This window comes from Setaria viridis, chromosome 4 (genome assembly GCF_005286985.2).
Source record: "Setaria viridis chromosome 4, Setaria_viridis_v4.0, whole genome shotgun sequence".
Taxonomy (NCBI): Eukaryota; Viridiplantae; Streptophyta; class Magnoliopsida; order Poales; family Poaceae; genus Setaria; species Setaria viridis.
Window position 1 is genome coordinate 38,566,293 of NC_048266.2, and position 16,226 is coordinate 38,582,518.

General features: G+C 45.7%; 3 protein-coding genes across 10 annotated transcripts; 1 reads left to right on the forward strand and 2 right to left on the reverse strand.

Moving 5' to 3' along the window:
• Nucleotides 1–670: 670 nt before the first annotated feature.
• Nucleotides 671–2,662, forward strand: LOC117852780 (alpha-1,3-arabinosyltransferase XAT3). Of its 2 annotated transcripts, XR_004639917.2 has the most exons (3): nucleotides 671–928; nucleotides 1,068–2,403; nucleotides 2,538–2,662. XR_004639917.2 is itself a non-coding variant. In XM_034735031.2 (2 exons), exons 1-2 carry the CDS (start codon nucleotides 802–804, stop codon nucleotides 2,315–2,317), a joined length of 1,377 nt encoding a protein of 458 aa, XP_034590922.1. In that variant the 5' UTR covers nucleotides 671–801; the 3' UTR covers nucleotides 2,318–2,662. The 2 variants fall into 2 exon arrangements, 1 of the variants encoding a protein (XP_034590922.1); XM_034735031.2 differs by having other exon boundaries at nucleotides 1,068–2,662.
• A 2,174-nt stretch (nucleotides 2,663–4,836) lies between these two features.
• Nucleotides 4,837–8,618, reverse strand: LOC117852778 (protein DETOXIFICATION 16). Of its 6 annotated transcripts, none has more exons than XR_004639916.2 (9): nucleotides 8,294–8,618; nucleotides 7,411–7,961; nucleotides 7,188–7,274; nucleotides 6,987–7,043; nucleotides 6,641–6,879; nucleotides 5,977–6,084; nucleotides 5,795–5,881; nucleotides 5,054–5,142; nucleotides 4,837–4,980 (listed from the first exon to the last, which is right to left on the reverse strand). XR_004639916.2 is itself a non-coding variant. In XM_034735029.2 (9 exons), the coding sequence occupies exons 1-8, from the start codon at nucleotides 8,552–8,554 to the stop codon at nucleotides 5,086–5,088; spliced, it is 1,458 nt and encodes a 485-aa protein (XP_034590920.1). In that variant the 5' UTR covers nucleotides 8,555–8,617; the 3' UTR covers nucleotides 4,837–4,980; nucleotides 5,054–5,085. The 6 variants fall into 6 exon arrangements, 4 of the variants coding, with proteins under 4 accessions (XP_034590920.1, XP_034590921.1, XP_034590919.1 ...); XR_004639915.2 differs by having other exon boundaries at nucleotides 5,977–6,090; XM_034735029.2 differs by having other exon boundaries at nucleotides 5,972–6,090; nucleotides 8,294–8,617.
• Nucleotides 8,619–9,111: 493 nt separating this feature from the next.
• Nucleotides 9,112–15,371, reverse strand: LOC117851565 (uncharacterized). 2 transcript variants are annotated; one of them, XM_072293360.1, is made up of 5 exons: nucleotides 12,030–15,371; nucleotides 11,570–11,944; nucleotides 11,400–11,476; nucleotides 10,201–10,750; nucleotides 9,112–10,089 (listed from the first exon to the last, which is right to left on the reverse strand). In XM_072293360.1, the coding sequence occupies exons 2-5, from the start codon at nucleotides 11,940–11,942 to the stop codon at nucleotides 9,347–9,349; spliced, it is 1,743 nt and encodes a 580-aa protein (XP_072149461.1). In that variant the 5' UTR covers nucleotides 11,943–11,944; nucleotides 12,030–15,371; the 3' UTR covers nucleotides 9,112–9,346. The 2 variants fall into 2 exon arrangements, with proteins under 2 accessions (XP_072149461.1, XP_034589284.1); XM_034733393.2 differs by having other exon boundaries at nucleotides 11,400–11,491.
• Between the last annotated feature and the right edge of the window lie 855 nt (nucleotides 15,372–16,226).

Here is a 16,226-nt window from a genome sequence, read left to right on the forward strand (position 1 = left end):
CTGTGCGAAGGCATGTCCCTCCAAACGGCTCTGATCGCTAGTCAGCTAGCTGCCGGCCGGCGCCCGGAACACCGACGGCGGCCAGGCGGCCGGCACCAGATTCCGGCAGCGTCTAGTGTTGCTCCCAAAGCTAGTGTAAACCCATTTGTTTGGTTTGGTTCCAACGACCAGCAGCTGTAGCCGACACGGCCCTGCCATTTCCCTGCACGCGGCGTTAACGAACCCAATGACCACGGTGTCACTCACACACACACCCTGCAGCTAGCTCGGCCGGGGAGAAGGGTAATCCTCGGCACGCGCATGGCAAATCGTGGTCGATCCCGCCGCGGCTTTACCTCACCATTGGTCGATGGCGACGATGCCGGCAGCCGCACCGGCGCGCGGGGCCCGGCCGTGTCGCGCGGCGACGGACGGACACGACGGGCGGGTGCCGGGGTGGGTTGGTACGCTGGGGCCAGCCTTGCGCGCGCGGGCGGCGCACCTTCACTTGCCGCCGGGCCCGTCGTCCCGTCGGCTGTAGCTGCCGTAGTGGTTGCCTCGCCTGCCCCGACCGGGACCCATCGCCTCGAGCCGTCGAGCGAGCGATCGGGATCGAGCGCCACCCACCCACCACCACGCGAGGCCACCACCACCAACTTCTTCCTCTGTGGTTGCTTTGCCCGCCGCGGGGTCGCCATCGACGCCCCCGCCCGCCTTTAATACCCTCGGCTACTGCTGCCGCGCCCGCTAGCTGCTAGCTCGCGTGCCCCGCCTCGCCTGCAAGCTCGCTCCAGATCCAGAGGACACGGCGGCGGGGTGGCGATGATGAAGCAGCCTCGGGGCCGGCAGGAGCCGCGCCGGATGGGCAACGCCGCCATGGTCGTCACCATGCTCGTCTCCCTCTGCGTCCTCACCTACATCAAGGCCCGATACTGCTCCAACCCCTTCCGTACGTCTCCCCTCCTCTGCTTTCCTCTCTTCCTCTCTTTGCTTCCACAGCCCTTCTGCCATCAGCGATCGAGCAATCCATGGCTGGATGCCTGAATTGAAGCTGATCTCACCAACCAATCCATGTCTCCTGCGTGCAGCCAAGGCGGCGGAGGAGCTGGAGGTGGTGGAGGTGGACGAGGACTACGACAGCACGCGGTACAAGTTGTCCGGCCCGATCGGGGAAGAGGACTTCGACCCGTCCCGCCCGACGTGCTACAACACGAGCAAGCGGTCGGAGCGGTGCGCGGCGGTGGGCGACATCCGCGTCGACGGCAACCACTCCAAGATCTACATCAGCCCGCTGGACCGGGAGTGGCGGACCAAGCCGTACGCGCGCCTGCACGACCCCGTCGCCATGGACGACGTCCGCGAGTACACGCTGGTCCCCTTCGGCGGCGCCAACGACACCGCCGTGCCGCCGCTCTGCACCCGGAACCACACCGCCCCGGCGTTCCTCTTCTCCAACGGCGGGTTCGCGGGGAACCTCTACCACGACTACACCGACGTGCTGGTCCCTCTGTTCACCAGCACGAACCACTTCGGCGGCGAGGTCCAGTTCCTGCTCAGCGGGATGAAGGACTGGTGGAACGACAAGTTCACGCCGCTGTTCCGGCAGCTCTCCAAGTACGAGGTCATCGACGTCGACAACGACAGGGAGGTCCACTGCTTCCCGCGGATCGTCATCGGCGCCACGTTCCACCGCGCCATGGGCATCGACCCCTCGCGCTCCCCGGGGGGCGTCACCGTCGCTGACTTCAAGCGCCTCCTCCGCCGCGCGTTCCGGCTGGAGCGCGCTGTGGCGTCGCGGTCGGGGGCGCCGCGGAGGACCCGACCGCGGCTCCTCATCATCTCCCGCAAGAGCTCGCGGCGGTTCCTGAACGAGCGCGCCATGGCGCACGCGGCGGCGGCGGCGAGGTTCGACGTGCGCATCGCCGAGCCGGACAACCACACGGACATGCCCAACTTCGCGAGGCTGGTGAACTCGGCGGACGTGATGATGGGGGTGCACGGCGCCGGGCTAACCAACATGGTGTTCCTGCCGAGCCGCGCCGTGCTCATCCAGGTGGTGCCGTTCGGGGGCCTGGAGTGGCTCACCAGGGTGACCTTCAAGGACCCGGCCAGGGACATGGACGTGAACTACATGGAGTACAACGTGTCGCTGGAGGAGAGCTCGCTGAGGGACCTGTACCCGGAGGACCATTTCTACCTGAAGCACCCATACGACGTGCACAAGAAGGGGTGGGACGCCATCAAGACGGTCTACCTCGACAAGCAGAACGTCAGGCTCAACCTCACCAGGTTCGTCAAGACGCTGGAGCAGGCGCGAGAGCTCTTGCCAACGCCCTGACCCCTGACCTGATGGATGTGCCTCCTTCTTCAACCTTCAGATTGGGTTGGGAGCTGCTGCAGCCGGCGACTGCGAGTATGCAAGTGGTAGATAGGCTCACACCATGTCTTGAAACTCTTTTTTTGTTTTTTTTTTGTTTTACTTGTTCTCTCTTCTTCTTCTTCTCCCTCTTGTGGCAAAGATTCATTTCTTTCATTGTTTTTTTTTTCTTTTGGCAAAGGAGGAGAGGAAACAAAGCAAGGTCGTGTCGTAGACGAGAGGTGTTTTCTAAGGTTAATTTACACACACAAAAACACTGTAAATTGATTGATTTTTCGATAAATGCCAAGGCAAGAGAAAGGTAAATTATTTGTCCATAGCCCATCATATATTAGGGTGTGATGTGATCATGACTTTTGCCATCAACAATTTTCATTCAAGATTCCCTAGAAGGCCCCTGTGCAAACCCAAGCAGAAATGTGCCAATCTGGCCTCATCATATGAGGCTTGGGACAGGCATTCACTTAGGACTTGTTTAGGAGGAGGCCTTCACACTTTATCTTAAAGCAGCATGTATGATGCTTAAAGCTCTCGCCAACACACACTGTTGTTATCTTAAAGCACCAACTCCCGTCTTCCTCTGCTACTCCGAGGAGCCCAGTTTTCAGCAAGTAAAACCTGCTAAACATGACCGACCCCTATAGCCTATTGCCCTATCACGCGCCACGGAAAAAGTCTTAAACAAGCCATGAACGATCCCAGCAAGGTGAAGTGGTCGCTGAACTGTTTTCCACACGAAAAAGAAGGGGCCCTCTGACAGGACATCAGACCAACCTAACGGAGTCACTTCTCCTTTCTCTCCGAGCCAACCACAGATTAAAATCCATCAAACGTGAGCATTAGATGGCATCGATTCAGCTGTGGAAAACGCCCACGCAACCGACCATAGCATCCATCCTGAAGCATCCCGGAGAACCCCTGAACTCCTGAACTTCCTCTGATCTCTCCGTCCTTTCGCGCCATCATTGTCAGCAAAGATCTCTTTCTGATGAGAATCGATTAACCCACACGGTGAGCAGGTGGAGTATTGAGATTTCAGATTTGGAAACAGCTCAGCTTCCACGACAACCTCCACTCCCCGGAGCTACCAAATTTCTGTTGCCTCCTCGCCTTTCACGGTGCCATCATCGAGGCTGCAGAAACCAGAAAGAAACGTACTCCAAGACCATCACATGTAAGCCAAGTACTCCTACTTTTAGGCTGATAGCTCAGTCCTGCCAGATCCAGGCGTGAAGCTTGGACCTGCTGCCATGGACCAAGAGAAGCATATGTACGTGCAGGAGAAACAATTCTTGCCAGCTATATATTCAAGAATAAAAAAACGAGCTAACCGTAGTAATTAGTTGATTTAAGCTAGAATTTATGCTCTAATTTCAGATGCATCTGAAAAGGCTGCAATTTCATTATTTCACTACAACTTGCATCTGAAATTCTCGGTTAGAATGGATCACTGTGGACAGGGGGAGGATAAGATATCACATAATCATGGCCGTCTGCTTGCTCAATCCTCTGAAGGATGAATGCCACTGTTCAACAGGGAATGAGTGGTCATTGAAAATGCCACTCCACTAAGATGCAGCTTTCTCTCGGTCAGACATCTTTGTCTCTGCTTTTGTTCGGTTCACCCATTTGACTAATTTTGTTATGACACTGAGACCTAAGCAGTAGAGCAAATGTAGCTTTTGGATGCCATCAATTAGGGCAGTTAGTCCGTGCATGTTGTTATGATTAATGTATTTTTGGTCCTGTATGCTTAATGTATGCTAGTCCAAGGTTGGCAATGACCAATGATACTATGCATTCTAAGCTCTGACTCAGATACTGCTTTTACATGCGTAATACTTCTGTCCCAGCAGGGAGAGGAACATGTGTGATAAATGATACCAAAGAATACGTAGTCAAGTACTTTATACTAGTACTTATGCAACATCATTATCGCTTAAATATAGTGAAGTTTCAGAATTTTCATCAAAATCGTTTAGTCAGACAACACGCCTTTTCTTTTGGGTTTGGTACAACGCATGAAACATGAAAATGTCACCTTAATATCATTAAGTAATTTTATTCGAAAATAGTCCACAATAAAACTCTTAAAGAAGGTGGACATATTATTGCACCTTCTCTGTTTTGCCTGAATCTTGCTCCTTTTCATTTTATATTTGTATAACCGAGAGAGCCGTGTCAACAACTAGAGCATGATGGAATGTAACATCAGATGCTTGAATGCTTTCTTTAAGATCGAAGCTACACTAGCTAAGTAACCCCAAGGAAAAGACAACCGGTTAGGTAGATAATGCATTATAATAGTAATTTAATGATTAGTGCTGTTTTTCTTCAACTGATTGTGGTTCGGAGGGAGGGAGGGAGAGATAAATAAATAAAAGGCTAGTAGCACCGAAAGTTTGCTTTTATGACTTCATTTTTTGTTTCTATTTGTCTAGTTTCATCTACTTTAACTAGAGCAATAGTTGACAAAAATATGTTTGCAAAGATAATTTGTATTGTGTTTCTCTTATAAAATGTGGATCTGAATTTGTGATATACTCATATACAGTATGTAGCACGATCTAGTCATGTCTCTAGGTGGACCATGTAGTACGTTATCCGATCGAAGTGTTTTCATCCTATCAATTATACATAAATTAGTCTCAAATGCTTAAAAGTATTATCTACTACTATATACAGAAAACAGTTAACCTTTATGGAGGTAAAACCACAACTGATGACATTCAGGCTGATGTTATGCTGCCACCTGAACACTGAACTCTAGCCTGGGCCTTTTCTGCCTAAGAGAACAAAATAAAGCGGTAAAAGATAAATTTGTTATAAAGAACATAGTAAGATTCAGCACATCACATCACCCATAGGCAACTGAAGCCTTTTAGGCTATATAATCCTTATAAGCTATATAATACCCAATTTGATTTGAGTGATGGCTCGAGTAGAGTACTGGTTGTAAATATTTCACTAGTAAATAATGTCTCTTACCCAAAATGTACGACCACCAAGTTAACCAGTGAGGATGTGACAGTAAAAAGTAAAGTGCTATGCGTGTGTAGGCCTGCCCCAGTGAGCGCAAAGGCATGAAGCAAATTTTGGACTAAGGTGTTAGAAGCATGTTGCGATGTACATTCAACAAACTCAATCAAAATAGGATTAATGATTGCTACCGATTTGTTTCTGGAAAGTAACTTTGGAGAGAAGAATTGTGATATTATTTGGTAGTTATGGAGAAGAAATTCCAGCAATCTGTGGAGATTAATTCTGCACGCCCTTCCCCAACCCTGCCCCACTTGCAGAGTCATTGACCAGGCAGCACCCTCACAAAGCCAACTTTGTGAAGATTAAAATTCAAAACTAGCTGCTACCCAATTTCATCAACAGAGAGTAGACAGCATGCATTCCTTTGACTGTAACATCACAAGTATAAGGTTGCACCTCTTCATCCCAACTGGTTCGAAGCATCATCACAATCAAAGCAACTATTTGCACTGCCATAGCACATATAATTCCCAACCAAAGGCCCTGGCACATGAAGAGAACTCAGAGTCTCAGACTAGGAGTGGGAAGATCCACGAAAATGTATCTTATAATTGCATAAAACATTGAACTTACCTTACCACCAATTTTCAGAACAAATGCAAAAGTAATAGCTGAAGGGAGACCGACAACATAATAAGCAAACAAGTTGATAAGTGAGCATAATTTCTGCCAGCCACATCCTCGAGCTGCTCCTTAAAACCCATAAACAGACAATGGAAAAATGTCGAACAATATCAGTTAAATAAAGAATTACTGCTATTATGATTATAAAGTGGCATAGAAAACAATGACATATTCTATATGCCAGCACAGGAACTATTGATCTTGTACATAGTACTTGTTTTGTTTCACTCTTCTTTAGTAAAAGAATTAATGATAATGCAATGCAGTAAAAGCAGTAGTTTTGTAATGGCACTGGTCCTAATTGGGTTGTATGCCTGCATGGCATACGGGCAAGTGGCAAAACCCTATTGTAGCTTGCCATATCAAACATGTTTTTTTTCTTTGAGATCATTGAGCACGTTCGGTCTGTGGTCATTTTTATATTAAAAACAGCTGAGGCGGTGTAGCAATGAGGCAAGCCAACCAACACCAACAGTCCAAGATCAAGTGATCAGACAAAACTAAAGTTAGCACATGACTGACATTCAAATTATGGTATTTGCATATAATTTTCTCAACAGGGAACATAAATACAATGTGACGCAAATGTGGTATACTAGACATGTATTTGTCCCAAACCTGATAGCGTGCATTGTATTCCATCCATGAAGTCAGAAATAGCAAGAATTGGCATCATCATTGATACATACTTCACGACCTTTTTTTCGTTGCTGTATAAATAACCCCACATATCTCGCACTGATACTGTGACGATAGCTATAAAAAGGCCTTCAGTTAGGCACATGATTCCTGAAATATAAACTGATAGGCGTGCTGCCTGCGGATTCCCAGCACCTAATTCATTGGATACTCTAATACTGTAAAGCAACAAGAGCCATGGTCAAAACTAGTTAACCACAAGTTTTTTTTTATTATGTACAAAGAAATGAAAAGGAGTGGTACTCCTAATTTATGCTTCTCTTACCTTATTACACTGCTGAGGCCACTTGGAATTGTATAAACCATCCACATTGTGTTTAGGCTGCAAAAGAGCCAAAGTTACTTCACATCAAGCACTGGGAGCATAATCCGCCATGAAAATGGAAACACATGCAACTGTAAAGTGATGAGCTGTGTTACAGAGCAACTTTGGATCAAAAGTAAGTTCTCAGTTTGGTTCACTTACCTGATGGACAGAATTGAAGTTTCCAGTTTTGGATCTGGAAGAAATCCTGCTAGGAGAACCACCATCTCAAATGCCCAATACTCCAAGCTGAGCTATCTTGCAAGTCGAATAACCAGTTCCATGCAGAAAGTAGGTAAACCGCACATTACTTCTTTGTAAAAATTGAAAGCTTTACCAAAATGCATACATTTCCAATGTTCCCCATATCAGGCTTACCACTTACCAGGTCATAAAAGTAGATGGAATGGCTAGCCTTAGATATACTTTGACATCATTTAAATTTAGTGCCTCCCTTGACCATCCATGCCAGCTCCTTCTGCCAGCTTCAGAGACTTTCACATATATTGCTAGCAATGCCACGTTGAACCAATAAGATATTGAGGTCGCTAAAGCTGCACCTTTATGGCCAAGGCCAAAAGTTTGAACCAGGAACCAGCATAGTATAATGTGAAGTAGCAATGTAAGCCCAGAGAAAACTACCAATACTTGAACAATGTTCTGGGTCTGCAGGAATCTGGTGAGGCACTGAAGCAAGCCATATGCAAAAAGACCAGGAATCAACCACTGAGCATACAGTCCAGCTTCAGATGATATTTCAGGATTTTGACCAAGAGCGGTAAGGATTTGACCAGTGAAGGCCAAAACAAAGGCCAGAGGAACACCCGTAATCATAAGAGCAATTATAGCCCTTTGTGTATGTGTCCCAAGCATATCATATTGCCTTGCTCCATATGATTGTCCACAAAAGGTATCCAGTGCGCTTCCCATACCCAGCTTGACATGGAAAAGAGGGGCACAAATTTCATTAAATTTAACTGTACTGCAGTAGGCATCAGTGCACAAAGTACATTGTAGTTAGCCTGTTACTCATCACTGCTTAATAGTTAAGTAGTTAGTACAATTATGAAGCATGTGAGAAACCAATTTGGTTAATGGCACACTATTCATAGAACTCGTACTAATTTTGGTTATTAAATCCTTAAAATGTAGCTCCTACAATGCACATGTTCCGATTCACATTTACCCCCTGCTCTTCATGCACAAGCAGTAGCACGGAGTTGAACTTTGGCAGTTGGCAGAAGCGCGGCTGCTAGCCTGCTACGTACCAGGACGCTGAAGCCGGTGACGTTGGCGAAGGAGGCGGCGACGGAGGCGCCGGAGAGGGAGAGCTCCCCGAGGTGCCCGGCGAACATGACGGAGACAACCTGCAGGCTGTACTGCAGCAGGCTGCAGGCCACCAGCGGCGCCGCGAGACCCACCTGCCGCCTCACCTCCGCCCCCACCTCGGGGCGCGGAGGAGCGCGGGGCAGGAGGAGAGGCGAGGAAGCCGTGGCGGCCGGCGCGCTCGCCTCCGCCGCGCCGCCCATTTCGCGACGGCCTCACCGCACTGCCTGGGTTTGACTTGACGAATTGATGGGAGGCAGTTTGGTTTCGGAGCGTCGTCTCGTCTGATTGGTTGAGCAATGGGGGAGGAGAATGAGTGCATGGGCCAGACTTTCCAAAAAGGCCAGGTAGATGGGCCCCCGGCACGAAAAGCTGCGGTGCGTGAGTGGGATGGGCTAAAATCTGCTGAACTGTCGATCATATTGTTACAAAGATAACATATTGTTTTGGTATATACGATGATCTTCATATTGTTACATCTGAACATGAAATCCCTCTCACCGTTCCACCTTAATTTTGTTATATGCATATCATCGTACGTGTCAGGTAACTAATGATGGGGACTACTGCGTGGAATTCATGAAGATCATGATATATCCATCTAAATGCTCCACTTTGTCATGAATCTATATGAAGTTTCTTTTTACAGGAAAATCTGTATAAAGTTATAAATGATTTACACTAATTTTATGCATCTAAGTTGGCAAAATTAGTTTGCACAAGAATAAAAGTATAAAACGCACCGCTGCTAAAACATATATTTAGCCACTTGTAACCGGAGGTTTTCAATTTTAGCTGCTAAAACAACTGCAGTATAATGATCGATAAGTTCTCCGGCGGTCACTTATCTTAAAGCACTTCAAACGACACATACGACATGTACCTACTTATTACAGCATAATTTCTCCCCGATTGACATGACTGTTTTGTCAGGGCTCTTATTTCTAAAGATAGATATTATTGTTATCATGATAACGTCACATCTTTATCCTGATTCAGATCAGCATGTCAAAGTCACCCAGAGGACTCCAACTCCAGAATTCATCGTCTTGGGCAGTCGGCTTCACAGGGTTATGGGCTGGAGGATTCTGAATGGTGCCTGCTTGAGCCATCGGTCCATCTATGTTAATCACGCTCGGGGATGCAAGACCTTTATTCCATTCATTGTCTACCTGCAGCAGATCCTCCAGGCCAAGGTTTTGCTGGTCTTGCGAGAATCCATCATCTTGGGCAATCGGCTTCTCAGGGTTATGGGCTGGAGGATTCTGAATGGTGCCTTCTTGAGCCATCGGTCCATCTATGTTAACCACGCTCGGCGATGCAAGACCTTTGTTCCATGCATTGTCTACCTGAAGCAGATCCTCCAGGCCAAGGTATTGCTGGACTAGCGATAATCCGTCGTCTTGGGCAATCGGCATCACAGGGTTATTGACTGGATCATTCTGAATGGTGGCTTCTTGAGGAGCATTCTGAACGGTGGCTTCTTGAGTCATCGGTCCATCTATGTTAATCAGGCTCAGCGATGCAAGACCTTTATTCCATGCATCATCTACCTGCAGCGGATCCTCCAGGCCAAGGTTTTGCTGGTTTTGCAATCCTTCCAGCGGCTGACTCATCCAGTATGGGGTATCTTCTTCCCTGCCATAAGGAGGGCCTAGCAGGTCCACATTATTGCTCTGTAGGAATGCAAAAAGATCAGAAGGATCCAATGCTGCAGTGTGCTCCTTGTTCATGGTACCTTCAACGACAACAAATCCTTTGTCACAAGCAGTTGTGATAGGGAAAAAGAAAGGTAAGACAAAGTATTAACAGGCTGCTTAATCTGCAAACGGATCAATGGTCATGATACCTTCAAGCAGATTAATGTTTCCCACGTTGTCGTTGATGCCAGCAGCTTTAGTACGATTGTTCTCTCCAACTTGATCAACCAAACCTGCTGACAGGCTGCTTGAATCAGAGCTTTCTATGGATGCACCATAACCTATTTCACCAGCAGCTTTGAGGGCTTCGCTTGAAACACCTGCATCTATGACAACATTGTTCTTCACAGGCAACTGACATTTGCTCAATGGCACTCCTATCTGTTGCCAACGCCTGCTTGACGTAGAGAAATCTTTCTGCAGGTCCTTTTCGTACTCATCCCACACAGACTTTCTGTCACCTCGGTAAATTCCAGATGCGCATGTGTACATGCAAGTCTTCAAAACCGCTGCTTCCTTCACCTGTGTCCACAGCCTTGAGGGGTACACCTCCCTGCTGTCTGCATCAACTGTGGGTGTGATGGATTCAGTAGTGGCTGCATTGTGTGCTGATCCTATCAGCTCAGATACTGGTTTCCTGCTGGCATTCCTCTGGTGCTGCCCTCCTTGCTTTGCATTCCGTTGGAGCAATCGATGTTTCTATATCACATTTGAGAAGAAAATTATCAATAAAGGGTTAAGAAGTCATATTATTTAAGGTAAAACTGATACTACAACTTATTAGCATAACGATACTGCATTGGATCAAGGATGCCGGTGTTTTTAAGGCCCATAGGAGGCACCACTAAATTGGTACCTCCCGTAGTATAATTTTGTGGTATGTATTGGTATTCCCAGGATGGTAAGAAGAACCAAAGAGGTTAAGGCCTGTTGTCAGCCAGATGAGGATGGGGCCTGGTAAGTTGTAGGATTCCACAATCAATAATCAAGGGCATTTAGCTCCCGCAAGGGAAAAATTAACAATGGATAGCCAGCCAAAATGCTTTGACCTAACATGTGCTCAAGTCCGCAGCAGCGGGACAGGCAAAAATGCAATAAACAGAAGGGTGGGAAAATCTTTTAATATTCGAAACAAAATAAGTGAGCACAGCACAGCTGCACGGGCCATCAGCTTGTTGCTGCTTAATCATGACTATCCTAAAATGGTGCATTTGTCTTCATTGTACGAGAAGATTGAAGCTAACAGATTGGTGTACTTCCATTGCAAGTTGCAATATAGAAAAATTAAGTTATAAGGAAGTTTTAGCTGATGCAGCATTTGATGCAAATAATTAGTTAATCACCGTACCTGGAGATGGCTAGATATTTGCTTCGAGGTCAAACCTTTCACATTCATGAGCTTTAGAATCCCCTCAGGTTTAGCATCTGTTACCCGAACAGCTGTGATCATGTTTTCAGCTAATAAAAGGAAACAAAAGGCTATTTTAAATTTTAGGCCATGTGCGGGTACGAGCTTACTCTTGTCCCCAAGAACTTCGATAGCATCCAGGAACTTCTCATGGAGATCAATGGTCCATTTGACTCGACCCGGCTTCTCTGAACCACGTGCCTTCCGAACTTTTGGCACTTCAAATTCATTGCTTCCAGGATTGGGTAAATCGTTTCTATCTAGGACAAGCATTTCCTGGGGCCTTTTAGTAAATGATGAAACCATTCTACTTTGGGTCCTACTAGAAATTGGCCCTTGAGGTGTTGCCTTTTTAAACTTATGTTCTAAGGCTTTCTGCTTCAGTATGTTCAAGCTTCCTGCGTGCAATGGCTTCAGCACATGGGAACATGCTCCCAGGGCCACATGTTCGGAGATTGCCTCTTCATCATCATAAGCACCCATTGCTGTAAACAAGGAAAAATACTCCTATAACATTGAGTTTCGGACTGGTGAAATATTATTAAAATAACACTCTGAATATAAACTTACTAATAAGAGGGACTTGAAGTTCATTCAGTATGTGATGGAGCAGCTCAGAGTTTGCCAAAGAGCCTGGTACTATATTGCGAAGATGAACTTCTGCCAGTACCAAATCAAGCTCCTCCTCAATAGCATCCCTGCTTTTAACAAAATCCAGGGCCAACCCCACTGTTCGGAATGGGAAAACTGTGCAACAATACAGTTAAGATTATAAACATTTAGAGAGCAAAAATGTTACAATGTATTGAATACATTAAATTAGTGGAACCTAAACTTGAACAATAGGCTCAACATGTGAACTTTAATTAGACTCCTAAGAGAAACTATGAACATAAGGTAGGGGACTCCCCTGCTGATTCGCTTAAAAGAAAAAAGAAACTATGGATATAAGATTCCACTGAGCAGAAGGAACTGATAATCAATTTTAAAGAAATGGAAGCTTTTCTCGGTGCTCTAGTTGTTGGAGTCATTCTCAGACGATATTTTAACGTTCTTGGGGAGCTTATTGACAGTTTGGGTCCTATCTCCTATGATAGTGTATGGAAGGGCGACCCAGAAACTAGCATAGCTGGATAAAAAAATTCAATTACAAAATTCATTTACTGCTCCTGCTTTTAGTACATGTGATACACCCTGAATAGGAGACATTTGATCAGCAATAAATGTTCTGGAGTTCTGGATAAAGCAAACACAAGAATCTAAAACGCCATACCGTATATACCCAAATTTATGATATGCGACAAAAAGGAATGCGACAAAATAGGATGTTCAGAAATTGGAACATAAAACGCCATACCATGCACCCAAATTTATGATATGCGACAAAACAGAATATGCAGACATTTCGAACCTAACACGTCATAGCGCACACCCAAATTTATGATATGCAACAGAATCGAATATTCAGAAATTAGAATCTAAAACGTCATACTGCACACCTGTTTTGCGTGATATGGAATATTCAGAAATTGGAACAGAAATTCTGAGAACCGGGGATCAGAATCCAATCGAGCTCACACAAACAGAGAAAGACACCAAACATCCTTGAACATTGTACTCCGCAGTATCCCTGAGAACATCACTTACTAGTTGCACTTTTAGGGCAGAGGACTCAGGACCTGAGCTCCTCTATGTCTTCCTTAGAGGCGGAATTTCTTTTTAAAATATTTTCAAATGGATTTAGACAAACGTATTTCTTCCCTGTCAGCTTCAGGAATCAGACAGAAAACATGATATTGAGAAGAGCTAACATATATTGGAATTCTTTTTCAGGGTAAGAAGCAAGAATTACTACAAAATACAAGTTCCTCAGTTTTCATTAAAAATCTTATATTTATTGAAAAGGGTAACTGTTTACGACAGATAAAATAAATTCATAAGATCTTAAACACCTGCAGGTCCAATTCCTGGGTGAGGAACTAAAACACAAAAGAATCCCCAATTTAAAAGGGATCTATCTGGGAATAGAAGAAAAGAAAAAAAGGTACAGAATCTAGGTATAAGAGTAGAACATGAATAGTTGAGATGGCCTTGTTGCAGTTGTTATGTCAACTGCATCAAACATTCTGACTAGGTAAGAAATAGGTAGTCTATTTTATAAAAGTTGAGAGAAAAAGGAAAATTCATGTGTCCACGTTGGTCCTGGATAATGATTAGCCTATTCAATGACTAATCAATCACGGGTCATATAGCTGTTGCAGAAACTCAACAACCGCAGCAAATCCAAACTGTGCGCCGCCTGCCTTTCTTTTTTTCCTCTAGAACACACTCCCTTTTTTAATCGAAGCGGAAACAAAGGAAAATAAAAGGAATTCCTAAATAGAATGCTTCAAAATTGGAAAGCACCTTTAAAACCAGACTCCACAAGCATGTTTGAGATGATCCGCAAGGAAGTTGGGTTATCATCCAGAAGCAGAACTGAAAGGTTTCCCATCACAGGGTGGTGTTCCACCTTGAGAAGCAAAGAGAGATCCCACTCTTTGCTAAGGATGTACTATCATCATTTTAGAGTGAGACCTTCACAATGCATGATATATAGGCATCACATATATTATCAATTTAGAAAAAGACAAGAAATTAAGAAGTGTAAGATCGACTCATTTGGACTGCAAGTTGACTTAGACTCATGCACATAAAAGTTCTCATGTACAAGAGATATGATGATGCAATACATCAGAATCTCGACACTATATTTATTGAATTTTCTATGGAAAAGAGTAAAACCATGTTGTTACCACAGCTTTGCACCCTTTGAGGTTTGAAGTAATAGTTTCAAGAAAAAAATAATTCTACATTGGAAGTTGATTAAAATTGACTGAAAGATACATGCAAACCTCAATTTCTTTCTCTGCTGTTTTGATTTGTAGTGTCAAATTTGACGTGCTAAGTATGAGGACAGTTCTGGAAGGACTGTGGTCTCTGAGCAGTGAACTGTGATGGTAGTAATTTCCATAGTAACTGCCTTTTGGAATGGTCCCACGGCCAAGAACAAATCTCATTAAATGAAGCCAGAAGGATTCCATGGCATTACTATCATGTAGTAGTCCCCTAAAATACGAAAATGCACTGCACCATGCCTCTGAATCCAAAATGCCGCATCACATTTATTCCATCTTAGTTGTTTCAAACTTCGGTGCTTACAGCTCTACAAAACAACAGGAAGTAATCCTCAAGCGGTATTCACCCAAACCACCATAGATAATCTGCACTATCCAGCCTGATTTTGACAAGAATTTAGCAATGTTCTACTTGAATTAATTTAAGGAAAATGTGTTTGTTTTGTTTCATCTATAGTCCAGTGATTTAATTTTTTTTCAAAATTTCACAGCTGGTTCCCTATGGCCTGCATTCCGGAATCCCGGCCTCTGGAAAGCCTGGGGCACCAAAACAGAACAGACTGAAATGCTAGGTTTTGGTTTTCTACCAACAAAACCCCGGCACACGGATTGGGAAAAAAAATGTAATGCTGGAGTATCATCGAATCCGCCAAACAACTACAATGCCGCATCAATTGAGGCGCGGACACAAGGTTGCAGCCCAAACCTAATCAATGCCGAAGCACCCGCGGAGGATTCACCCGCAGCCGCAGGCGCGCGCGCTTGCGCTTCATCAACTCTCACAAAATCCAGTGGGATCCTGGGAGGGCAAGACGTCAGCCTCCAGGAAGCCGCGGGCTGCGGCCGCGGACGCCTCGCGACCGCCAGCCGTAGGCGGCCGCAGGCATCGTACCCCGGCTGCCGTTTCTCGAACGCGGCGGCGCGGGGGGCTGCGCTGCCCGCCTGCGCCTCTACCCGCGCGCGCTCCCTCGGTCACGGACGGACTCACGGTCAGCGGATCGGTCGCTTGCTCGCCATCTGTCGAGAGCTCGAAATGGGCCGAAACCCCAGCCAGCAGCAGAAGGAGAAGAGTTCGGGCCCTATTCCTTTTTGGGCTGTAGAAATCCCAGACGAACGAACGGGGCCCAGGACCGGGGCCTGGTTTTAAGTGGGTCCGGACGGGTTTGCCAGATGTCGGCATGGGCCGACGCCGCCTTGGGGCACGGGACGGTGGACGGACGTGTGGGCCCACCACACAGGACGCGGCGGGTGGGGGCCGGAGGGGGACACACCTCCGGCTTTTCAGACGACGAGGCGAGATTATTGCACTGTAGCGTTTTGTTTATATTTGTGAATTATTATCCAAATATTGACTAATTAGGCTTAAAAGATTCGTCTCGCAAAGTACAACAAAACTGTGCAATTAGTTTTTAATTTCGTCTACATTTAGTACTCCATGCATGTACCGCAAGTTTGATGTGATGGGGAATCTTCTTTTTGCATAGTGCCAAAGTTAGGAGTTAGGGGTGAAGTAAATAAGGGCTTGGTTTCTTTTCCTTCTGGGTACGGAGTACATGCGACGCAACGTTCGCAAAAGCACCTTGCATTGCATCGTGTTGAAGTTGAGAAAAAATACTTGTCATATCACAGAAGGATTATTAAGGTGTCGATAATACCTAGAAAGTAGAGATAGGATAAAGGACAAGGCAAAATCGAAACTCAACATTACATGGATAGACTCAAGCAAAACATAGGCAGGATGCGGTTCGAATAAGGAAAAATCAAGTACCTGGACTATGAAGAAAATTAGCAATAAGACTGACACGATATACCCTCTGGTTTAATTTAAAACATCACCATTTCTCTAATAACATCTATTTTATTATAGAAA